Source organism: Lycorma delicatula, chromosome 2 (assembly GCF_047948215.1).
Source record: "Lycorma delicatula isolate Av1 chromosome 2, ASM4794821v1, whole genome shotgun sequence".
Taxonomy (NCBI): domain Eukaryota; kingdom Metazoa; phylum Arthropoda; class Insecta; order Hemiptera; family Fulgoridae; genus Lycorma; species Lycorma delicatula.
In genome coordinates, this window is record NC_134456.1 from 23704461 (window position 1) to 23731126 (window position 26666).

Genomic DNA, 26666 nt, shown 5'->3' on the forward strand with positions numbered 1-26666 from the left:
TAAATGGGTTACTGAATAAGCCTCAGTTTCCTTTCCCCTTCCACTAACCCAAAAGTTTAAAGCCCCTAGTAATGAAGTAGTTGCTCCACAAGTTATCACCTGCTCAACCTTACAGAAAGAGTCAGTATAACAACTGAACCAACACCCGTGGAAGAACGATCAAGAATTTTGAAGGAGTAATCAACTCACAGTGTCAAATGTCACAGATCTCATATGAGATCTAATTGTCCTGGTATAGCGCTAATTATCCTGGTGGGGGCCAAATTATGTTCTTGCTAAATTTATCTATTAATCAGATTTTCAAAAATCTATTGGGTGAATTAGTTTCTTTCATTTTTAAAAGGAAATGTAATTTATAAAATTTGAAATTTTGATATTTTCATTTTCAGTACTTTGAATCTGTTGTACTCAGAATTTTATGCATTATTTATCTTTGGATAAAATTATAGCTCAAATTTCATTCATTTCAATTTTATTACCATACTATAATGAACACAAATTTAACCATATTCTTTTATTAAAAAAAATAAAAACAATAAAAATTCTTTGTAACATAGTTAATTAATTTCACTTTAATGTGGAAAAAATACCATGTGGACAAAAACTTCAACTTTATGTTGAAAAAAATGTGGAGTAATATTCTTAGTGTATATTTGATCATTTTCATGATTATTATTCGTTCTACCCTATAAAGAAGATAAGAATTAGACCGTTTTTATGTTTAATTTTTTTAATATACTATGGGTATTTGGAAAACTTGTATCTTACTATGTAATTTAATGTCAATATAATGTAGAACTTGTCTTTGTTTATGATGTCTTCTACTAAATTATAATAAACAAGCAATAATGTAAATTTTAACTCTGTAATTTTTGTTTTAATTAACATAAAAATAACTAATTTAATAGGATTCTTAATTTATTTTGAAATTGGTCATCTTTTTCCTTACAATCTTTTCAGTAATTCACCCAGCTAATTCATTTTCAATTGTATTTCATTCCCACTTTCTCATTATTACACAGTTTGTGAATTCTGCTAGCAAATTTTTGTGTATATTCATGTTAATGTATGCATTATTTTTAAATCATTTAGTTTATTCAATATTGCATGAGAAAGAACAGCATCATTCAATTCTGATGTTTAAAACTGAAGCATATATAACAATATTTTAAATAATGATGTAATATAATTGTTAGGAAGTAATGGATTCAAGAATTTTCAGTAACAATTTAATTTTTTTTAAATTTGAAAGTAACTCTATTTTGCATGTAAATAATTTTTAATCTGTTTTATTCATTATTATAATTATTTTTATTAATTATACAATGCATTTTACGTATATTAAAAGTTTTAACTATTGCTTTAGGTCTCTAGTGATCATGAATGCCTGTGTTTTTTGTTGTCATGCGCTTACTTCTTAAAAGAAATTTATAATAATGATACTGAATTAAGTACTATTATTGTATGAAAATAATTATTATTGGGGCCTGCCTTTAACTACTTCCTCTTTGTAATGGTGCTTGTTAAATGCTCATTAGCATATGTATTATTGCAGTAATGCTCATTTGTGAGTACATATTACATAAATAATTCTTTCTTTGCTTTAAATTAGCCATAAGATCAGAAAAACGTTTTTTAGTAATTAAAAAAAGTTATTTTTTAATTGTAATGCTGTACAAATTTTGTAATATTAGTACTGAATAATTATGATTTTAATTAATCTAAGGGATTGAAATCTTGAAAAACAAAAGGATTTCAGATGAGTGTAGAAACCAATAACCAAACTCATGTTAAATGAACCGTTTCTCATAAGTGAAAAAGTTAAATGAGTGGGCACAACTTCCATTTATTTTGTTTACTACATCCATTAACATTATTATTAGATAGTGATTAGTTGTATTTACTGTAAAAATAAAATAATTTATGTACAATTTTTCTTATTTTTAGGTATATAAGTGTCCACATTGTTCATTTTGGGCATCAACTGCATCACGTTTTCATGTCCATATTGTTGGTCATTTAAATAAAAAGCCTTTTGAATGTTCATTATGTGCTTATCGTTCAAACTGGAGATGGGATATCACAAAACATATACGGTTGAAAACTGTTAGAGATGCTAGTCATGAACGTGCCAGAGTATTGATGACTGATGAAACTGGTCGTCGTAATTATTCAAAATATAATAAGTATTTAACATTGATGAGAGTACATGAACCATCAGCTGAAAGCAGTGGTTCTGGGCGAAGAACTAAATCACAACAAGATTCATCTTCATCTCCCGATTACATACACCAAGAGCAACCTTCATCATCACCTCCTCCTCCTCCACCACCACCACCACCGCCACCTTCTTCACTACCAGCACCTCCTAAGTTAACTCCAGCACCAATGGCTATACAGCCTGGTGGTATCCAGGCTCATTCAACAACTAACATGCAGATGCATCCTCCTCCGCCTCTTGCACATTTACGACCTATCTATCCCAAACCTCCACCATTACAACCATCTCTTGATGTGAAACGTTCACATGAAATAAATCCTTCTGAAGAGCCAGTTAAGAAAAAACCTAATCTTGATAATAAAAAGACTATGTGGAAATGCAAGAAGTGCTTTTTTAGGTAAGATAGAAATATTTCATGTAATCCTTTTCTCTTTTTTTTTAAATAACTAGGTAATATTATTCTTTGTAACATGTTAACATTTAATCCTTTGCAAAGTATATCAAGTTATTTCTGTACTCTGTTGTTTATGCTAACTGAAACAAAGAAACTGCTTTACAGTAAATAAACTCAGAAGTACTTCATTTATAAATTGTACTTAGTTAGCCATCAACTGGGAAAAGCTCTCATAATACAAATTTTTAAATGAAAGAAGTTAAATGTTTCTCTACAAAGTTTTATTAAAACTTTACAAAGTTTTATTAAGTATTATTAATACTATGTCCTCACTAGGTTCACAATGCTCACAAAATTGCCTACTTGAAAAGTTTTACACTGAAGAATATACATAGGATAAACATTCCAGTTCTTATTAGAAAATCTTATTAAGTTAATGGTTTAACAACTAATTGGTATGACGATCAAACTATTTGTAATCTAAAGTTGCAATTCAAATTTATAGTAAAGTTTATGGCACTTATTATATACTAAAAGACAACTAAGGGAAAGAAATAGATTGGCAAGCTGTTAATGAAATCATTGAAGGCACATAATTAAATTCTAAAAAAATAAAGAGTTTGCATAAATGAAAAGATGAAAATAATATTAAACAGATATTGAAATTATTAACAGTGTACAGGAAAATTAATCTGTCTATAAATGATTATTTTTATTAGAAAGAGAGAAAAAGAATTTGTTTGAAGAAAGTAACATTAAGCAATTTATTGTAATTGTAATTTATTTCACGATTATAGAGTCCCCATTTTCAATAAATATTTCAAATTTTTAATATAATTAAAGACTCTGTGATAAAAATCCTTCAGTTGGAGAGCAATTTATTTCATTTTTACACTAAAAGTACCTGTGCAATAGAAGAAGGTCATACGTTGAGTAATACATTTGCTTGTTTGTAGATTCATTCACTGGTTTGTGAGTTTGTTCTGCTACAATTCCAGAACAACTGCACCAGTTTTCATTAAACAGATATAAAACAATTCATGTTAGTCATGAAAGTTACACCAGATATACCAGATAAAAGAAAACAAAACAGCTGGTGGTAGATGTAATTTTATATGAGCTGAAAAACGTATTGTTTGAAATTCATTTAGTGAAATCAAATAATAGTGTTTGAGAGGTATTTAAACACATTACATTGTAGGGTTTATAACAAAATTATGCATAACATATTATTGTAAAAATTAAAAAATATACAGTGTAAGTTATTAGAAATAATCTTGAATATATTAACAAAAATAAAGTTAATCGCTGGAAGTAATTCTTTGGAAGTAAGGTTTGAAATCTGTATTAAAAAAAATCAGAAAAAAGTTTGAATGTTTATTTCAGAATATTTAAAAAAATAAATACATTCTAATGAATAATTACCAAACTTTATTTATATCCTATAAATTACTTTTGATCTTGTCAATTTCTTAAAAAAAAAAAAAATATTATTTTAGCCTTTAGCAATTTTTAGGTTGGACTATAGTGCCATCAAAAAATACAAAGTTTTCTTATTTAAGAGTAAATTATTTTTTATAGTAATTACTGAGATGTATTTTTAATGACATGATTTCATTTTTTGATTACTGAAACTTTTGCTGAATATTTTTAATTCCATAGCATGCTAATTTTAATGCTATGTCTTATTAAAGCATTTTTTAGTACAAACATCTCAGTATTGTGGAAAACCTGCTTATTTGAAATAATCACATGTTTTTTATTTCATATTGCTAGCATTGACGACAATAACAATAATAATAGATTGATTTATTTGTAAAATTTAAGAATTGTTCAGTGATGGTTGTCTTAGCATTGGTAATATATAAAAATAAATATTAATTGTTCAGAGTAGAAAACGATTGTATATGTGTGCCTCTTGAGAAACTTGAAACTTTTAGTTTAATTAAAATTTTCATTTAAAAGATAATTTTCTATTTTAACTTATTGGTAAAATAATCTATGACAACAGATCATTTATGGCACGTATGATTTTCCAAACAATAATAAAATTATATACTAAAAGACAACTAAGGGAAAGAAATAGAATGGCAAGCTATTAATTAAATCATAGGTGGCACTTAAGTAAATTCTAAAAAAATAAAGAGTTTGCATAAATGACTTAAATGATTGATTCATTTCTTAGTTATATTTTTTTTACAGGGACAGTGATAGGTCTGTTGTGTTAGCTCATGTAAAGGACCATTATAGAAATCAAAATGGAGGGCTGTCAAAAAATGATGATAGGGTTAATACAGAAGAGGTAAGACTTATTTCTTTCATTTAGCTCTATTTCACTTTTTTAAATTTATTTTTTTTTATTTTCTTAGCTAAAACAACATTTTTTTGATACAGGTGTAATTTTTTATTCTTTGTTTACTCTGAGCCGCATGCTTTTTGGCATAAATGTATTGCTGTTTCCTGTATTACATTTTTTATATTAGTTACTAAATAAATATTTTCATTTTATTTAAATGAAGGATGTGGTATACCTCATTAATAATAGTGACAGTAATAATAGTAATATAAAATATTTGTTTTCTGTGTCAAATTAACTAATATTCTGTATCATTTTCCTTACCATCTAGTGATTGGTATTTAGCGATTGGTAAATTTTCCCTCTGTTGCTTCTTATATTGCTATAAACCTTTCAAATCTGAACATATCTACTTCATCATTCATCGTCAATTACCTGTTCAATTATTTTTTTAAATTGGGAAGTACTTGAAAGTTTTACAATTTGACTGAAATATTTTTTTCTAAATCATGTTTACAGTTGTCAATAAATTATATTTTTCAAGAAAATATTAATTTAATACACATACTTTTGTCGCATAATGTTTGTAAATAAAGTAATGAGACTAGTTTTTTTTTGGCAGCCAAAGTGGCAAGACTGTAAAGTTACTAGTAAACATGTGGTTATACAAACAGCTGATTTATATTAATTATTAATATTGTTGCAATGTGAGATGTAAACAAACTTTTTGTGAAACGAGTTTTTGTTGTGCATTACAAAAAAGAGTGATACTAATTATGAGCAATGTTGTGCAATCAAGTTTTGTGTTAAACTCAGTGAGAATCCTACTGAAAATTTTTCAAAATTGAAAAGGGTATATGGAGATTATGCTCTGTCATGAGCCCAAGTTTTTAGGTGGTTAAAGCATCTTCAGATGTCTGGGAATCAGTTGCAGACAATCCATGCTCTGGAAGATCGTTAACATCAAAAAGTGACGACAATGTTTGAGCATATCAGAGACTTGATACAGTATGACCAGCGATTAACTGTCAGAATGTTTGCAGAACAATTGAATTTGAGCCACATCACAGTCCATCAAATTTCTCACAAACGAGTTGTACATGAAAAAAGTTTGTGCAAGATTTTTCCAAAAAACCTCACCGTTGAACAGAAAAACAAGGTGGAAGTGTGCCGCGATCTTCTAGGGCGAATTGAAAGTGATCCTGATCCAGGTCTGTAAATAAAATAATAAAAGTAAGGTCTGTAGTTACACGCGCGTGTGTATCTCAGTAAATAAAACTGTTGTTTTTCTTTTCACCTTATCTTTTAGATTCCTAAAATACTTACTTTAATAAGAGGAAGAGAATGTTTTCTGTCTCTTAATAAAATTTTTAACATTTTGGAGAATGGGAGTTATAAGAACTCAAAGAAAGCTATTTTTTTTTTGTAGTAATTTTCTTTATTCAGAATTTAATTGTTGAACTGGTTTATTTCCAAAATGTTTTGCCCAAAAAATGTACTCAGTACCTGGCATATGTAAAGCTTATATTTCTATTCAGGCTATATTAGGTATTTACCCCAGTTCATGTATCAGTAAGTACATAAACAAATATGGATGAGCTGCTTCCCCCTTTTAAGATAGAAGCACAGCTCCTGTACCCTTCATAGTAGTTAGCACCTATATTACTGCAATTTGCTTCTCATAATTTCTAAGTTCTCTTAATTTCTGAAGAAAGTGAACTAAATAAGAAAAAAGAGAAAATGTTCTGTACAGGATTGTGAAGTGTTTCTTTATGAGTATAGAATAAAAAACAACCTTACAATAATTTTAAAATTTAGATGTAAGAGTAACAAATTTTATGAATAAGTTTTATTTTTTTCTTATTTTGGCTACATAATTGCCTAAACATCATCATTTACATGATGTAGTTCATCATCATGAACTACTATCTATTTGCAACAGAGTATTGCTTAACACAACTTTTAAATATTAAGCACATGGGAACATCACAAAATAGTTTAAAAGAAACTTACTGGTAGCAACTGCCTCATACTAACCATATCACTTCACCAAAATGTAATTAGAACCAACTCTGACAATTGTTTATCTTTGAAATCCAGCTAAGAAATGTTTATTTTAATCATACTTTTTCCTGTCAGTTTTTAATATATTGTCAAGATTTTTTTCAGTAACTGAAATTAATGTATTTTTCCTTTTCAGCTCAACTCCAACGCAAGAGAAAATGCTGATATTAAATTACAACAGAATGGCAGTGTGTACCATAATGATTATGAGAACCATATGCCTGAAGAGAGTAATTCTAGCATTAGTGAGTTCACATTATCTATAATATACATTTTGTTTTTACAATACTTTATTTTATGAGTCTTTTAAGCATGACAGTAGTCTGTCAGCATTGTTTGATAATGATTGGAAATTGTCTGTCTGTAAATAATATATTCATTTTTCTGTTCAGTTTTGTTTGACTGGTTCTTTATAATACCTAGCTTTTTTGGGGGGGAAATAAGGAATTAACCATCTATCCTGCAATTTTTGGCTTAGAATAACCTCACTAGTTATACTTAGGTTTTGTTTAACTCCCAGTAGAAATTTAGGTTTAAACCAGCCTTAATATAAGCTGCCATATGACATATTTTTATATTAATAATAGGCATGTAATACTATAAATAGCACTCATTTGTTAAATATAGATCAAAAGTCTCAATACCCAGCGAAAATCGAATTGACTTATTCAGAGCAAAATTGGACATAACAGGAAAATATTTAACATAGACGTTTTAATTTCCAAAATTTTAAAATACTTTTTATCAAATTTAAAACTAGATGATTCAATTTTTTCTTATACTAAAAATAAAATGAAACATTTAAGAGTGTAAGAAGAATGTAAGATTGTAAATGAAAACAATCCAACTTCAAATAGCAGAATGTTTGACGATGTCATATTCCATAAGTCATCGCAAGGTTGCAGCAACTTGTCAGAAAATTATTAGTGCTCTTTTTTTGCTAAATTAAAGATGTAGTCAAAAAAGCAATGACAGAAGAAAAAAATTAACAGTCCTGGACTAAAGTCTTACTAAATGTTGAAGGAATATAAATGCCAGTTCAAAAAAGTTGATTAATGTATTAATAATTATTATTAACTCATGATTTTAATAGAGTAAATATTAAATTATTAAATCAATAAAAATATTCAAGAAATGTAAACATTTGGGACAAAAAAATTGTTCTAACAAATTAGGATATTAGTAGAATCCTTTGCAATGTTATCGAATGTTTTATGATTTTTAAAGGTTGTGCATTTGTATTCAATCATTATTTGATAATTTATATAATGTTTTTCATCTTAATATTTTTGTTGTTTTAAGTTAAACTTTTAATATTGTATTCCATTGTGATTTTATTTTGCCATTAGCATATGACATAACCATTTTACATTATGCTGTGTTTTTATATTATTGTGGTTTAATTTTTAATATTTAATTATTTACTATATTAATATTGGGTCCAAGTGCTGATAATGACACTTTGTTGTGCACCCAGAAAAAAAATTCTTCAGGTAATCGTCATCTTATGCAGGTAGGTTTTCTATAATGAATGATTATATGTTTATTATTAAAACTGAACAATATTTAACAACTTTTATGTGGATAATTGTATCTTATGGAATAAAAACTGTATTTTAAAAAAATTATTTGCAAACTAATTTTTTTTCATGGTAATTTTGAACCATACCTATGTATTTTATATTGTTTCAATCAGTGTTGCTTCTAAGTATAATTTTGAAGGAAACTAACAAAAAAGTGTGTTTTTAAGACCTCTATAGTTCCGAGTAAATATTTTTATAAAATCTTGTTTAGACCTGCATTATTATGAAATGTACACATTTTATTACAGATAAAATGAATTTGTTTGTTTTTTATTATTTTACAGATGAACATTTAAAATGTCCTACTTGCCCTTATGTTGGCCAGTCTGAAAATGATTTGGCTGAACATATTTACCAATATCATGGAGGAGAAACTTCTGATGATTTGTTTAGGTGTTTCTTCTGCCCATTTTATGTTTCTGATAAACAGTAAGTACTGGTCTATTTAAACATATTTGTAATAATAATAAAAAAAGTAAATTAATAATTCACTCTAGATATATTGAAATGATCTAATAAAAGGGGCAGCTCTCCAAAAGGTCTATGCTATTCTTTTATAAATGATTTTGCAGGTAGCTTTTCTTTGAAGTGGTTATTAAGAAACCTATACAGTATCTGATCAAATAGGATATTTGATTTTTTATTTTGTTATTCTTTATTTTTAAATTTAGTTGTGTAAATTTCATTCCATTTGTTCAGGCTGATCATTGTTTTTTGCTTTGTCTGCAGTTGGCCTGTTTTAATTACCTTGAATAGTCTTGTTTTTGTGAGGTAATTTGCAGATTGATTCTGTTATTCTGTATATTTCTGGCATGTGTTTTTTGATATATACAGTGAATTTGTATCTAGTCTGTCCAGTATAGTAGTATTGTAGTCACTGCATTTTAATTTGTATACATTTGAATTTAGTATTGTGTACCATGTTATCATATGATCTTGTCTATTTTATTTGTAGTTATATAAAAAAAATAGTAACCTTCTTTTTTAATATAAGAAATTTTGTGAGAATTTCATTAACATATTATGTCATTATATAATTTTTGTCACTAGCTCTGACTTTTATTCTTTGTGTATTTTATATAATTTTTTTTCTAATACGTTGAATGAGTAGTCATATGTGCTCTACAGAATATCCACCAGGAAAGAACACTATTTTGGAGCGAAATGATTCTAGAGCTAAAAATAAGAAAAAAGTCATATAAACTGGAAATGCTTTGTTTCAGAATTATGGGTGCTGAAATGTTTGATACTGATTTTTTTCTTTATTGGTAATATAATACAATATTAAAATATTTTTGACACTAATGACAGTAAAAGTACTAACATTTTTTACAATATTTGAGTTCCCAGAACTATACCTCTATTTTTTTATTTTTGACAGAGCAAAAATCAGGTTATAATATTTCTTCAACTGTAATTCAAAAACCTGTGGCTGCATTTCCAAACTTATGTTTATAAGCCTTTTTTTCATATTTTAGCTCTAAAATCATGTCCCAAAATAATCATGGATCACTCTGTATCACCAATTAAACTGTTCAAAGCGCTAGGAGAAACAGGAGAACTGTTATTACTAGATGTATGCAATGGAATACTTGAAGAATGAAAGTGGTCAGAGGATTTCCAGGATACAATAATGGTACCAATAGAAAAGAAAAGAAATACAAAAAGTGTGAAGAACGATTAAGTCTAATATCACATGCAGCTAAGATACTGTTCAGGGTTCTAAATAAGAGGATATACAATAAATTTGGCGGTATTGAGGAAGAACAGTATGGGTTTAGAAGAGGTGTTGAAACAGGGGACTCTATAGGGCTGCTAAGCATAATAGATTAGAGATACAGGGAAAGGAGCTGAAGAGTGTGTGTTGTATTTGTCGACCTAGAAAAGGCTTTTGATCGGATAAATTACTGCTAATTTTGGAAAAGAAGAGAGTTAACTGAAAAGAGAGGAAACTAATAAAAGAGTTGTACTATTACCAGAGAATAAAATGAAGGTAGAAAATGAAATGACAGGAAGAATAGTGGAAGGGGAGTGAGGCAAGGATGCTGCATATCACCAACACTGTTTAGTATATCTATTTGGAAGAAATAATTAAATGCTGTCTGAATGGGAAAAGAGGAATAAATATCAGGGGAAGAAGAATAGAATATATACATTTTGCTGATGACATAGTGGTACTGACGGAGAGTCCAAGTAAATTAAATGAAATACTTGATGATTTAAGTGAAGCTTGTGAAAATCAGGATATGAAGATAAACCCATCGGGTTGGTCTAGTGGTTAACGCGTCATCCCAAATCAGCTGATTTGGAAAGTTGAGAGTTACAGCGTTCAAGTCCTAGTAAAGCCAGTTATTTTTACACGGATTTGAATACTAGATCGTGGATACCGGTGTTTTTTGGTGGTTGGGTTTCAATTAACCACACATCTCAGAAATGGTCGAACTGAGAATGTACAAGACTACACTTCATTTACACTCATACATATCATCCTCATTCATCCTCTGAAGAATTATCTAAACGGTAGTTACCGGAGGCTAAACAGGAAAAGAGAGAGGATATGAAGATAAACAAGAAGAAGACAAAATGTATGGTTCAGGTGGAAAAGAGGACAGGATTGAGATTAAGATAGGAAATTAAGTTTTAGAGCAGGTGAAGAAATTTCAGTACTTAAAGAGCTTTATAACTGATGACCTGACTTGCACAATAGAAATTAAAATAAAAATTTCACGAAGTAAGCAGACATTTAATAAGAAGAAAAGACTGCTGTGTGGAAAGTTAAACTTAGCATTAAGGAAGAGATTAATGAAATGTTTTATTTGGAGTGTGATGTTCTATGGAGCTGAAACGTGGATGATCAGAAAGGCAGATGCGAAATGAATTGAGGCTATTGAGATGTGGATGTGGCACAGAATGATAAATGTCAGATGGCAAGTAACCGATTTTTATCATTATCAGTGTTACTCATATTAAGGGCAAGCTAATTTTTTTTAGTTCTACTTAAACTATAAAATATAAAATAGCTTTAGCTATTTTTAATAAATACAATTACTATAAAATATTATCCAGTTCAATGAGTTCACCTAAAACCAGTAAGGTACGAGGAAGGTAAAACTTAACATACTGATTCAGATTCTTATTTTTAATATCTGATTTTATTTTAACTCTGACTTCATTCTTATTTTACAGTGAGTAATATAGTTTTATGAAGTACCACCAACATAATTTCCAAAAATTAAAAAATCAACATAGAAAGAGTGATACTTTCAAATGTTTTCAGTAATATATTTTTGGCAATTGTAAACTTAACATGTAATTATTCACATTAAACAAAATTTTGCCTGTTTTGCATCTACTATGATTTTTCTGATATGTAAACAATAATTTTTTGTTATTAACCTGTGATAAAAATATTTGTGTGCATTTTTTCATTCTTTGTTGAAAAATTTGAACACATCCTTATATTTTACTACCTAGGTGAATTCATTGATTTGAATAATATTAAATAAGTGATTATTATAAAAAGTGTGTGTATGTGTTTATTTGTTTACTGAAATTAATCCTTTTGCTGTCAGCAATTTTGGAGTGGGTTGTGCTAAAAATGTCAAGCGTTTTTATTCTGGCATGCAGAGGTATTATTGAAACTATTGTTTATCATGCTGTTTTCAATTCATAAATTTGAAAAAAATATTAATTACCTAGAAAATTGTATAGAATATGATGATGTTTAGAAAATGTCATATTTTTCACTTAAAAATGTTCATATTGCAAAAATTAAATTAAAAAAAAATATTAAAAGTTTATTTTTGTTTCCATACTCCTAACACTATACCTAATTTGAAGATAATTTATGACTGTCTGTAAAATCTACATAAATTACTAAATAAAATCATAAAGAGGTATGAAATTTGAATTATTATTTACTGTGTTATGATAAATAGAAAATTGAGAGTACATGACAATTTGTTCTGGTTTTCTGTATTTTTATCACTTCAATGTATTGTGTATCTTTGATTTCATCTTCACTTTCATTTCTAGAACATCATTGTCACTTTCAGAACCATTATTTGTGTCACTTGTATATTTACTATCACTGTACTTGTCAAAATATTCGTGAATATCATCGTCGGTAAGTCTTCCACTTGGGCCCGGTGTTGGCTCCATTTCAGAAAAAATACACAAAAATGAATAACAAAAACAAAACTCAAACCCTAAAATCACATTAAAAGAATATAGAAACAATTATTATATAAAATTAAGGTTTTATATTTCAAAATAAGGAGCGCAAACAAGTATTAGGTTATGTGCAATACAGAAGAATGTGATTTTTGAAAACAAACAGTAATGTAACTTTCAACATCGATAATTTGTTGATTATCGATGTATTTGGTTGCCCTTGTTTATTTTGATATCAACATCTAAATAATTTATTATTATCTCTTCAGTTGAAAATTTTAAGAATTTAATTTATTTAATATTATTAGTTATTCAATGTTTATTATTGGTTTATATATAATGAGAATGTCAACGATATCCATGTCAATGTTAAAACTTTATGTGTATGAGTGACAGATACCATCTATTAGTCTACTCTCAAAATCCTGTAAATATATTTCTGACATAATACATGATAGTGGAAAAATACCTTTCCCATAGGTAAGGTATTTTTTTGTGTAAAATATTTGTTATTAAATCCAAAATTGTTTTTTTAGGTATATTTCTTATAATAGTATTGATACCCTTAAAAATTTTTGGATTTTCTCAGTTACTTTTTATTATTTTTAGGGTATGGTCTCTAGGTATGCTAGGATAATTATTAATTCACAACCATTTTTTACATAAATGTATTAGGTAAATTCATTTTATTGCTAAGAATTTTATCTATTATTTTAGATATAATATAACAAGGGGACAGATTTAAAATTGATTAATGGTCGCATTGGGATGTTTAATTTATGAACTTTTGGTAGGGAGTTAATTTTGGGGAAATCTGTTCAAAAGCATATAATCTAGAATGGTATTTTAAATTATTATTATAATCAAAAATTAATCTGAATTTCTTTTATTAAACTTTTCGTTATTTTTAGAAATTTGTTAATTGGGTCATTATTTCCTCAAATTTATTATCAACAATGTATTGTTTCATTAAATTATATTTTTCAACTGTCATGATAACCAGTGTATTTGTTTTATCTGATTTTATTATTAAAAGATTGTTTGTTTATATATCATTTTTCTCTTAACTGGTAATTTATTTGTTTATTGATTAATGGTCAATTAGTAAATTTTGTATTTTTAATTTTTTGGATGTTGTAGCTGATAGTATTGTGTAATTGTTCCTTATCTGTAGGATTCATTCTGTTTCAATATTTTTTACTAGGTGGTTTATGAAATAGAATTTAAATATTTATATAAACTATATTTAAATATACATATATTTATATAAATAAATAAATATATGTATATAATGCAGTGTGTATGTACGGTGTGTATATATATATATATATATATATATATATATATATATATATATACACACATACACACACACACACACACACACACACACATGCATGCACACACACACAAGATTTTACTGATGTGGTTTATTTTATACTGGCTTTTATTTCTTAATCCAATATAAGACTTGACTTTATTTTTTATATATATATATAAAAAAAGATAGGTTCAAAAAGTTGCCAGAAATGCCTCAAATTTAAAATAATACTCATTATAAGGAAATGTTTTTTATTTTTACATTGACTTCACGATATAACTGCATCATATGTTTTCTGATTCACTTCATATACAACAATGCTAAAACTGTTTGTGTCATATCATGTATGTTACAGTGAAAAATATCAACAATTTAACAATGCACAAATATCAAATTTTGCTTAAAAAATCACAGTCTGAGACATTAATGCTGCTGGAACAAGCTTACGGACAATTGGGAGTGAAAAAAGCAGCATTCTTTGGCTTAAGCATTTTGGTGTGGCCATATAGGTGTTGAAGATAACATTTGTAGCAAGGGCCCATCTATCTTGACAAATGAAGAAAATACAGAACATATTGAAAATGTTGTTCAAAGTAATACAAGAAAAACTGTCAAAGAAATAGCATCAATAGTTGGGATATCAGTCAAAAGTTACCATAGTATTCTCTGTAAAGACCTGAACGTGTACCACATCTACTTATTGTTCCAAAAATGTTATTTTAGTCACACAGAAACTCGCAAGACCGGCTTGAGACCTCATCCCTAAAGCTGATCAAGGTTAAAACAGGAAATGAAACATGGTGACTTTTATATGATCCATAGACGAAATGCCCAGATTTTAAAGTAAAAATTAACATCATCTCTGCAGTCACAGAAATTTTTTTTGGATAGGACTAAAGGAAATATTACATTGGAAGTATTCACTATCAATTCGTTTACAGAATTCAGTAAAAAGGAAATTGCCTAATAAATGGAAAACAAATAATTGGATTCTTTTGCGTGAAATGTACCATCACATTTATCCATGCTTGTCAGAGAATATGGTAGATCTACCTTCGCATTGTCCTTCCTGATTTGGCAATGCCAATGACATGATGGCCAATGCAACAAAGCAACTGAGAATGATATATCAGAATTAGCTTCAGGAATGTGTCCAACAACACCCATTGGCAAAAGTGTGTGGCAGGTGATGGAAATTAACTCATAAAACTTTTTCATGTCAGCAGTCTTTTAAAAATAAACTAATTCCGGAAACATTTTGAACCTACTACCTTCTACAAGATAATTGTTATTCTACATAGCCATATTAATATAATTTGAATAACATCTGCTATTATTGTTGTTTTTTTTTATTGTATGCTGGAGAAGTTTTTATCTTATTAATCTTTTGTTTTCAGAACAAACTACCTGTTATTTTGATAAGAAAAAAAAAATATATTTATTTATATATCGATTTATTTGTAATGAATAAATTTGCTACTGTTTATAATTTTTGTATAAATGGCAGTACTATTCTTTATTGTAACTGAAAAAGTTTGGACCTGATGTTGCTGTTTGTTATTACTTATAAATATTAGTCAAATTTTATGCATAGAGTGTGAAATTCTAATTATTTTTTTTTTTTTAATAGGAAATTAATTGAGCATATGAATTTACATGGATTTCAAGAAACTGAAGGATACAATTCTAAAGATGGAAGAATATCATCAAAGAAAAATTATGCTGAGGTAGAATGTAATAAATTTATTAATGTTATTTCAGACCTTCCAAACATGTCAAACCTTTTCTTTTTTTTTTGTTCTAAATTATTAAAATAAAAAATTTGATAATACATTTTTAAAAACTGAATTCATGGATTCAAAAAGTAAGAATGTTTACCTTTATTAAGTTTTTATGAATGTTTCCTTGTCATCAGTTAATAAATGTGTTCTTTACAAAAAGAAAGTTTAACTGTTCCTTTAACAAATCTCTGAACAGAATAAGAACAGGACATGGATAGTACAATATGTTGTAATAATGGATGGCCTTTGTCAAATTAATTGAAAGTTGAACATATGCTTATAAACTAAACAACAAAAGGTGCTCATCTAACCATGAAACTACAGCTGAGATAGGGAAAATCACACTGTTACTTATTACTTATATAAGAAAAGGTATTTCTAATTTTCCAAGAAATAAAGTAGATACAGATATACTTTGTAAATTTAGTTCATATACATAGTGGGTCAATACCCGTTCACATTAGTGGTGATAGACACATTGTGGGATGAAACACAGTCTGCTATCAAACACATATTCATTGAAGTGCGTTGATTATTTGTACTTTTTTCCTTTCCAATATTTCTTAAGTTATTCAGCCCAACAGTTTGCCTTGCTATGCAGTGGACCAGAATGTTATATCTATCATACTGTCCTAAGAGCCTTGGCTTTAAAATCTTGTAACTTGATTATAAGCTATTAGTTTTAATTACTTAAATCTAATATGTAATAGTATTAAAACCATTATGTGTATAATATATATATATATATGCTAAAATTATAATTTATTTGTACTTAGAAACTGTCATAAGGAACTGTCTGCAGACGACTTCTTTGTCCATGTTAAGAATTCAGCCTAATTTATTAAAATTGGCTGATGGTACATTTTAGAAACTATTTTGGTTGCTTTTTTGGAATCTCTCACTTTCTAATTATATTATGTTATAAATCAAACATTCTGTTTTCAAGCACCAACAAATTCTTATTTTACTGTAGGCAGTAATGTATTATAATGGAAGTTATAGTATTATAGATAATAATGCACATTAGATGAATATTTTTAAAGAGGGATATGAATATATATTTTACATAAAAATATTTCTGCTGTTATTAGTATTACAGAATACAAGTGAAAACTGATATAGATTATTAAAAAACAAGTATGTATGTTGGATATTGAATACAATTAATGCTTGGGAGCTCAGTTACAATAATTTTGCCTGGGGAGAAAATGTGAGATCTCAAAATCAGACAACAGCTTACTAATGTGAAATTTATCATTAATATTATTAATGAATCTCCCCTGAGTATTACTCATCAAAGTTTAGAAAGGATGAGAGCCACAATGTGTGAGAGTTGTACAGGTGATGTTGGATTGCTGAACCAACAACTGGTTTCTTGCTACCTACAACATTTAGTTGATAGTATAGTGCGTTGTACTCACTTCCTTTGCTGTGTTATTACCACTGCCAATACTATTTCAGACTCCCAAGCACCTTGTGTTTAAAAATTAATATTGTGGTTTTAAAGTTATGTAATATTGATTAAGTTTTACTTACATTGATAAATTATACGTGAAATGAAAGAGCAACTCAAACAGTTTTTCCTATAAGTGTTCAATGTGGGGGACCATTCATGGAACACATCCAGCCAATAAAGAGTTCATACCATACTTTAGTCAGCATATATGGAGTAATTGATACTACAGCTGCTTCATTCCTGTGTCTCAAGTTGGTCAGCTGATAATGATGGCACATACATTTGATCCTTTATAAACCCCAAAGAAAAAAATTGCATGGAATCAGATTGGGCAAATGTGGAGGTCACAGCAAGCAAGCCCTGTCATCAGATCCCCAGTGACCAATCCACAGTCAGGGAGAATTTCTTTCAACCAGTCACATACTGCGTTGTACCAATGAGGAGGTGCACCATCTTGTTACTAAATAAAGTTTTGTGGTTCTTATTGCTGTTGAGGAAAGAGCCACAGTTGTAGCAAATCAATATGGTTCTTTCCAGACACACTTGCTTCCACCAAAAAGAACGACCTGTAAACTTGTCAGGATATGGCACAAAAATCATTCAATTTTGGGAAGTCTCATTCACACTACAATATTTTGTGAGGATTTTCTGACCCCCAGATATGCACATTAAGAGTGTTTACTTTTCCATTAACATGAAATGTGATTCGTCACCGAATACGACACAATGCATTGTGTCAAATAATGTCACGTGCATTATTTCATTTGTGAAGTTAGCATGCAAACCATAATCTGTAGACTTTAGAACTTGTAACAGCTGTAAACAATATGGATGCAGTTATAAGCATTTTCTTAAAACCCTCCACACAAACGTTGGAATTGCTAATTCGCAACCAGCCTTCTTAATGGATTTCCTAGGACTATGCACAAAAGACTACACATTCAACTTTGTCTTTAGACACCCTCAGTCATCCTGTACTCTTCGCTTTACAAATACAGCCATTAGTTTCAAATTGTTTATACCATCTATGAATGTTATTGTCACTCGGGAAATCACAACGGAACTTCAGAGGGAATGCATGTTGAATGGTAATTACAGATTCACACTTTGCAAACTACAAAACACAGAAAGCTTTCTGTTTGGGGGGGAGGTTGCCATATTTGCTACTAGCACTTTCAAGTGGAAGGTCCAGGAAACAATTTATGAGCTTGCGCACAGCTAAAACTGTTTGAGTTGCTCTTTCATTTTATGTATAATTAATCATTGTACATGAAACTAGAGAAATATTACAGAGCTTTAAAACCCTGATATTCATTTTGAAACATGCAGTAGAACTACTGCATGTTTATGTATTAACACTTTCTAAACTTTCAAAAATAACCCACTTCAGTCTGATATGAATTCAAAAATATATCTGAACTTTTATTCTGTTAACAGTTATTTTCATTTTAATTGAGAACAACAAATTTTTTCAGCTCTTCACAATTTTTGTTTATTCAAGCAATGAAATAAGTAATTACATTTGTTTCTACATCTCGGTTGATTTAGATACTGACTAATAAATATGTTTCTTGTTTTAATACCTAGTTAATTTGATTTAATTTTTGCTCATTAAGCTAAATTCTTTACAAGATTAATTATGCACTCTCTATAAAATAGATGTTATCATATATATCACTGTACATGTAAAAAATCTAAAATACACCTGATATAACTGATACATTTGTTGAAACCTTGTTAAGTTGTGCTCATTCAACTTTCTAAAACTGGAATACTGTTTAAACTTTTATGTTTTATTAATATTATAAATATAATTAATATAATAATTAACATATAATTTATGTAAGTATTTTTTAAGTATTTTTATTTATGTAATTTTTTTTTTATTCCTTGTGTTTAGAATGTGGATGCATCACCCACAAAGCGATACAAATGTAGTGGTTGCCCTTATGTCTCGAACAGCAAAAGTCAGTTCCTGTATCATAAACAGTTCCACAGACCTCGTAGTGCTCCATTTAAATGCACTATGTGCTCATATAATGTTACCAGAAGGCATTTGTTACATCAGCATTTGCGAGTCCATGGAATCCATGTTCCAACACAGAAGATAAAAGAATCAGGATTTGAAGAAATGGATGAAAACATGGATACTCCAGTTGAGATTAGCCCTCTTAACACCTCTAACTTACCAGAAATACCTCTTGTCTGGGTTTCAAAACTAGGTAATCTTACCAAAATGTTTAAATGCAGATACTGCCCTCATGTAAATATTCGTAAATCTAATATTCAAGAGCATGAAAAAATGCATGGCCAAAGAACCAAACCTGGTGCAGATGGAGATTCGAGCCCATCACATCAACAGCAACATCATTGTCCTGATTGTAATTATGTCTGCAATAATGCCGGTGTCTTATCTTCACATGCTAAAGTACACCAAGGACTTTTTGGTCAAGTTTGTAGTCTTGTTGATAATTCTCGAAGTGATGAAGCTCAGATAAAAGAACTTAATGCTTTATTAGGACGTAATGAAGAAGGACCTCCTGTTATTACTCCAGATGAGATTAAAAAGGAACCAAAACACTCTTCTACTTCAGAGTATAATATTCAGCCTATAGAAGAAATAAATGAAAGTGTAATTCCTGATGGTGATAAACTTTTAAGATTTTGTAATATATGTCCTGCAAGATTTTTATTTCAAAAAGAGTTAGATATACATTTAAGGTTCCACAGTCTTAATTTGTCACATAGATGTGAATCATGTTCATATACAGCAAGGCAAAGGCCACATCTTTTGGCACATTATAAAGTACACACTGATGAATACCAGGATCGTACTAATACTTTATGTAGAATGTATGAGATATGTCCTGAACATCCAAAACCAAAGATTGCTGTTATTGTTGATGGCCCAGGAGAAGTTGGTCCTGCTTGGGTTGTTGTACCACCTCCAGAGTATCCAAGAACTCCAGAAGAATTAGATGAAATGCCAACTTCATCCAACACTGATGGTGAATCTCCAATTGTTACCCAACATGGGAATAGATTAGTTCATAAGCAGTTTTCATGTAATAAGTGCCCTGCACAATTTTTTAAAAGTGTTGCATTACAGTATCATCTTACTTTGCATGGTGGAAATGGGCGCCACAAGTGCCGTAGTTGTGATTATGCTGTTAAAACATATGGAAATCTGATAAAACATGAAGCTGTGCATGAACAGTTAGAACCTCGTGTAAAGCCTAAACCAAAGACTAAAAAGAATGAAATCGCAGTTCCTACATCAGGTACAGAATTATTTCGTCAAAAAACTGAAGCGGCACAAAAAGTTGCTGCAACTACACCAACTCCTCCTCCTCCACCGCCTCCACTCCATATTGATCCTGAATTTGGATTGTTGATGCACGGGAGCCCTGAATTTATATATCCTACATATTTAAAAAATGGTCGTCTGAAAGAAAAACGTTACAAATGTCATAAATGCCCCTCTGCATTTGAAAAACGAGAACAGTATAAAGTACATCTTTCACTTCATGGTTCAAAACAAAGATATAATTGTGAGCGTTGTGATTATTCTGTAAAATATTATGCCAATTATATTCAACACAAGCGTAAGCATCAAACTAATGATGACAGTAAAGCCGAAAGAAAACTGTCAACAGACAAAAGTAGCGATGAACACGGAAGTGAAGATGTGAGTGAAAGTGCAGATGCTATGTCAGAAGATTTACAGATACTACCTGCAATTATTACTAGTCAGCGCTCTGCCAAATCATTACAAATGTCAATGGCTGACCAACAGACTTTAATGCTTCTTCAACAAAGAGTTGTAAGTAATTCAGTTTCGGCTCCTGAAGTTATAAACAGATGTCCATATTGTCCTTACAGTAATCAAAGACGTGATGGTGTAGGTAGCCATGTTAAATGCCATTCAAATGGTAAAACTGGAGCATTTACTTGTAGACATTGTAATTATACTGTACCTCAGCAACATTTCTTAAGAGAGCACAATAAATTACATTTTGCACCAGTAAAAGGTATGAGACCAGAAGCATATATGAAATGTGATCGCCTTGAACTTTGGTCTGAACCAGTTAATCCTGATACATCGATATGTGAAAACAACAACAGCAATAATAATAATAATAACAATAACAGTAACAAAATCCTAATTTTTAAAGACAAAGGAAATCACTTTAAAACTGACAGATTCTTACCTCAGCTACCATCAGATTTGATAGCAAATGATGTTGAAGTTGTGGATAAAATGTATATTAATTTAAAAACTGGTGAAATTGAAAGTGATCCTGAAGTAATTGAGGATGTTAAAGAGGATAACAAGGAGAATTTAGAAATAAATTCCAAGAATGAAACAGAAACTTTAGTTAACCACAGTGAACAAGATGAAAACGATGAAAATGAAAAAACAGCAGACAATAATTCTGTTACTAGTTTAGAATCAAATGAAAAATCTAGTAATGAAGATCATAATGATGATGAGGAGGAAGATGATGTAAATGATTTAAAGTATGAAAATGTGGATAAAAAAAGAGATGATGTTGAAGAAGAAGAAGAGGAGGAAGAGACAGAAGTAGTAGGTGGTGAAGAAGAAGAAGAGGAAGAGGATGAAGATAATGAACAAGATGATGATGAGAACATTATTTCAAACCTATTAGACATAAATGATTCTATCAATATAAACAACAATGAAGTGAAAGAGGAGGAACAAATGGAAACTGATGATAATTTAAATGTGGAACAGATGAAAGATAATAGTCAAATGCCTTCTTGTGATAGTGAGTGTTCTACCTCGTATTCATCAGCAACTAGTGGTGGTGATTCAGAAGAAGATACAAATGCTTCATCATATTCTGCTACTGAAGACTGAATGTTACCTTAAAATTAGTAAAAAAAATTCATTATTAATGTTTAAGTTTATAATAATTATTGTTACCTTATATTTTTAATACCACATTTAAATAATTATTTTATTTACTTTATATTTATGTGTTACGTTATATATAATTACTTACACTTTTTTATTACTTTAATGTAATAATAAGATTAGCAAAAAGTATTATTGTTAATTGTTGAAAATATTATAAATCATGTTCTAAAAAAAAAGATTAAAAAAGATATATTTACTTTCTGTAGTTCTCATCTTGTGGAATATATTGTTCCTATTATCTTTTTTATTATTATTAGTTGTATTAATTTATATAACTTTTTTGTATTAAATGAATTTTAAAACCAATATTTTTTCATAGAAATAAAAAAGTTTGTTTTATTAGGTATAAAATATTAGTGGGGAAAATATTTACGTTGATATATTTAATTTTTCTTTTGTTATAATAAAGTACTCTTTTTGGTGTTTTTTTTTCTTTTAATAAAATGAGTGGATTGTTTTATTCTTTTATAAATGTTCATAATGTTTAAGGTTTATTAAATATATATAGATTTATTTAACCTGATCTTATGGGTTTTATTCCTCGATCTTTGTAGATTGATTATTTGACTTACCTTTAAGGATGAGTTCATTTTTTAATTAAACCACCATCATCAACCTTGGTTTAAAATAGTTGTTTAAATACAGTCTACCTTAGTTCTTGTAAAAAAAATAAATCTTTATGATGAACTGCTTCTTGATAATGTTATTGTGTAAAAAATTAGTTTTACTGGTTACAAATAAAAAAACTATATATATATATATATATATATAGTAAATATAACATTTGTTAATAAAGTTTGAATTTTTATTGTAACTATTCCTAGTTGATTTTTTTTTACATTTGTTGAATTTATATTAATCAATAAGTACTTATTGTTGCTCCAAAAAAAAACTTATATTTAAAACATTATGTAACTTATAATTTTACTTTTTAGTGTTAACAAAATTTAATCATTTGCTACATTCTCTGAAATATACCTGTTGTTTTTTATACACTTCAATTTTAATATTTTAGTAAAACTTGAACTTAATCTTATCAAGAATCTTCTGAAATAAAAATTACTTCTCTTCATTATGTTCTTAAAAACATTATTTGTGAAAACAAATTTTGTAAAAAAATCTGTTTTAAAAATCTAAAGTGGTGTTTGACCTTGCTAAATGTCTTTCACTCCACTCTGTCCTTCCTTTATTACCAACCAAAGTAGATATTTTCATATTTGGTCATTCCACAATAGTTTTCAATAACCATAAGGTCTTAAAGCTTTTTATTTAAGTAAGCATCCTTATACTTTGCTTCTTTTATCAGTGAACATTTGGTTCATCCCAGCTTAAGCTCTCCCCATCTTAATATCCCACTTAAAATATGTTTATATCAAATGTTCAGTGGTAAATCTATCAGTTCCCTATTTATTCAAAATACCTAAACTTCTTTCACTCTGTATTATTAAATTCAATTAATTTTTACTCTTCTTAAAAATGTTCACAGGGTTATAAATAAATATGTAGGACTTCTATCATGTAAATATGTGATTTCCTTTTGTACTTAACTTTTATATTTCTGATTTTATCATAACTATTAAAAAAAATTAATACATGTATGAATCACATTTAATTTTACACGTGGTATAAAATTTTATGGAACTGAAATTTATTTTTATTTTGTTAACTCCACTTAAATAAATAAAATGAAGAAAAAACTATCTTAAAACAAAGTAATTACCTTCTGTGATCTATGAAAATTGGATTATTTCATACAGCTTCTTTTGTTCTAACCTTGCTCTATATGCAAATCTCCCAGAAACTATCAAATTGCACTGCACCCATTAAGGTTTAAAGTTTCTCACTCTATATATATATATATATATATATATATAATTTATAATTTTTTTTGTAATGAATTTACTCACCAATATTTTTGGACAAAAGTAATATGAAGAAAAAAATTATATACTGAAAAATTTTAAATAATGAAAATAAAATAATACTAAAAAAATTACAACTATTTTTCAGATAGATAATTATTTCAGACTTATAATTGAATTTAAAACAGTAAGTAATAATTGCCATATTAGATTTTTTTAAGAGTATAAAGTCTGACAGGTACTTACTTTGTAAACAAAAGGGGGAGTTTCAGGAAGGTGAGGAGGAAAAGGATGGGGATCTGTCACTACAAAATAAGACTTTCAAAATGGCTAGTCATAGAATATGTTGTTTAGAAACAATAATAAACCAACAAAAACGTACATACTAGAGGTTAGTCATTGAATGTTATTAAACATCCACAGACACTTAAACATCAACAGAAATTGTGAACATTAATGTGCATTGCATAAAATGTGGTAATGATCAGGACAACTATAAATTAATAATAAGAAAAATTTTAAACTGATTAATATACTTATTCTGTATTCTAAGAGTATAGAACTTAAAACATAACAAAATTTCACAATGAATCTGTGATTTATATAAACAGATATATTTGGAGTGAAAAACTAAGAAAATATGTCCACTGTTTAGAAGGTGTTCATAATTAGAAAGTATGAAAACATATTTATACACATGTACATGTGTATAAATATATGTGTACAATATTGTATGTCAAAATCAATGAAAAGTTGATTTTGTAGTAGCGCAAAATAATCCTGTTTTTTATAAAAGAAAATTGTAAATGATTATATGGTTTGATTTTTGTTTTTTTTTTTTATTGACGGGATTCTGGGCAAGTTGATAAACTGTGTTCCTTCGAAGTTACACAACAGCTGAAATGTTTCTCACCATCCTGGAAATTTGAGAGTATTGTAAAATAAGGATAAAATATACATAGCTAAAAGTACGATTAATAAATTGGTTTCCATGAACCACTAAAATTAAAGAACCCTAGCTGAAGGTGAAGCCATTGGCATTTTTTAGCGATTGATAACTTGGTAATTGGTGTCACAAAAACAATATAGTATTTCAGTTTAAAATATCATTGTACTTTAATGGTATCTGGTAACATTCTGCATATAAAAAACATGTTGATTACTTCTACACAAGAAATGCAACAATGGTTGCGATATGAATTATGCTTAAATTATGTTTTGTAACAATATAATAATTGTACACAGCTATATTGAAGTAATACTTCAGAATTGAGAGAAATTCTCATTTTTCATATTAGAATGAAATTGGTTCAGCTTCTCTCTTCCAATTAATACTAGTTTTTGAAATGCTGTTTTATTCTGGGTTGTTATAAGTAATAAATACATCTGAAATTTGTTTCCCATTCCTTTTTTCAACCTAACAACATTTGTTGCTTCTGCAAAAGTCTGGGATAATCTAGTATGCGAGTCTATGATATCTAATGCAGCTTTGTTTCTTTATGATAAGTAGTATATATCAGTCCTTGTTTAAGTGACAGAATCATGTAATTATACTACAAATTAGGTGCACTGACTATGATATTTTGTTAGTACCTATCTACAAGTAGTGACCTGAATACAGAACTGAAGCATAACCAGTTATTGTTAAAATTTAGTGTATACTTCAACTGTGTACTTTCCATACAGAAAGATAAATATTTAATCTTTGATGCTCCTGTGTATTTCTATCAGCGACACTGTCTACAAAATAAATATTTTATCTCTCTCTCTCTCAAATTTTCATTTGATTACAAGGCAAATAAGTTAAAATTATTCTATCCCTTTTTATCACAGTGTTCCCATTCATTCTTGTACTATTTATATAATCCTATTTTAATTTGTAAGGCATAATTAGACATTATTTGTTATAAACTTTATACTAATGAATCATTTATCTCAATAAATTATTATAATTACATTATAGGTATTATAAATATGTGTTATATATTCCTTATTGTATGTTCATTTTGAATTTTGATGTACTCTTTATATTAAAGTTGCAATTTGTAAAGAAATTTTAGTTTTAATTAAAAATATAATTTGAGATAATATGTTGTATATGATTGTTACTGATAGAATTATATTTCATATATTGGCATATCAAAAATTATATATGTATTAAATTTAACTAAGTTTGTAAATACATTATAATTAGCAAAAGAAGAGAAAATCAAAATAAGATTCAAATTAAATTACAACCAAGATAACATATACGTGTGTTTGAATATTTTATTGGTAACTGGGTTTATTTATTTTATAAAGTCAATTTTTATTAGGTGAGTTACTCAACTAAACTGAATTTGTTTTTGTTTAACATAAAATTTATTATCTTTACTGTTGTTTATTTTTATTCTTATTATTCCACCCAAAGATTTTTTGAATGTACTTTTTCTCTTGGAATAGAAGCAGTCTACTTGCAAATATGTAAAACTTTCAAAAATTACATTCTGCAAAGATATTCAAATAGAAACACTGAAGATCTTTATAAATAACGAAACTTTAATAATTTTGTTAGAACAGTTTGTGTATTATCA

General features: G+C 28.3%; 1 protein-coding gene across 3 annotated transcripts in view; it reads left to right on the forward strand.

The window, feature by feature from the left end:
- The window catches only part of LOC142320558 (uncharacterized), a 135487-nt gene extending 112516 nt beyond the window's left edge, over positions 1-22971 (forward strand). For 2 of the 3 annotated variants that reach the window (XM_075358474.1, XM_075358476.1), the window contains exons 3-8: positions 1948-2618; positions 4818-4917; positions 7112-7220; positions 8843-8987; positions 15683-15779; positions 19190-22969. In XM_075358474.1, coding sequence (XP_075214589.1) covers positions 1948-2618; positions 4818-4917; positions 7112-7220; positions 8843-8987; positions 15683-15779; positions 19190-22171 — 4104 coding nt within the window. In that variant the 3' untranslated portion in view covers positions 22172-22969. Of the gene's footprint in view, positions 1-1947; positions 2619-4817; positions 4918-7111; positions 7221-8842; positions 8988-15682; positions 15780-19189 lie in introns of all 3 variants that reach the window. The other variant, XM_075358473.1, reaches the window with a different exon arrangement.
- The last annotated feature ends 3695 nt before the right edge of the window (positions 22972-26666 follow it).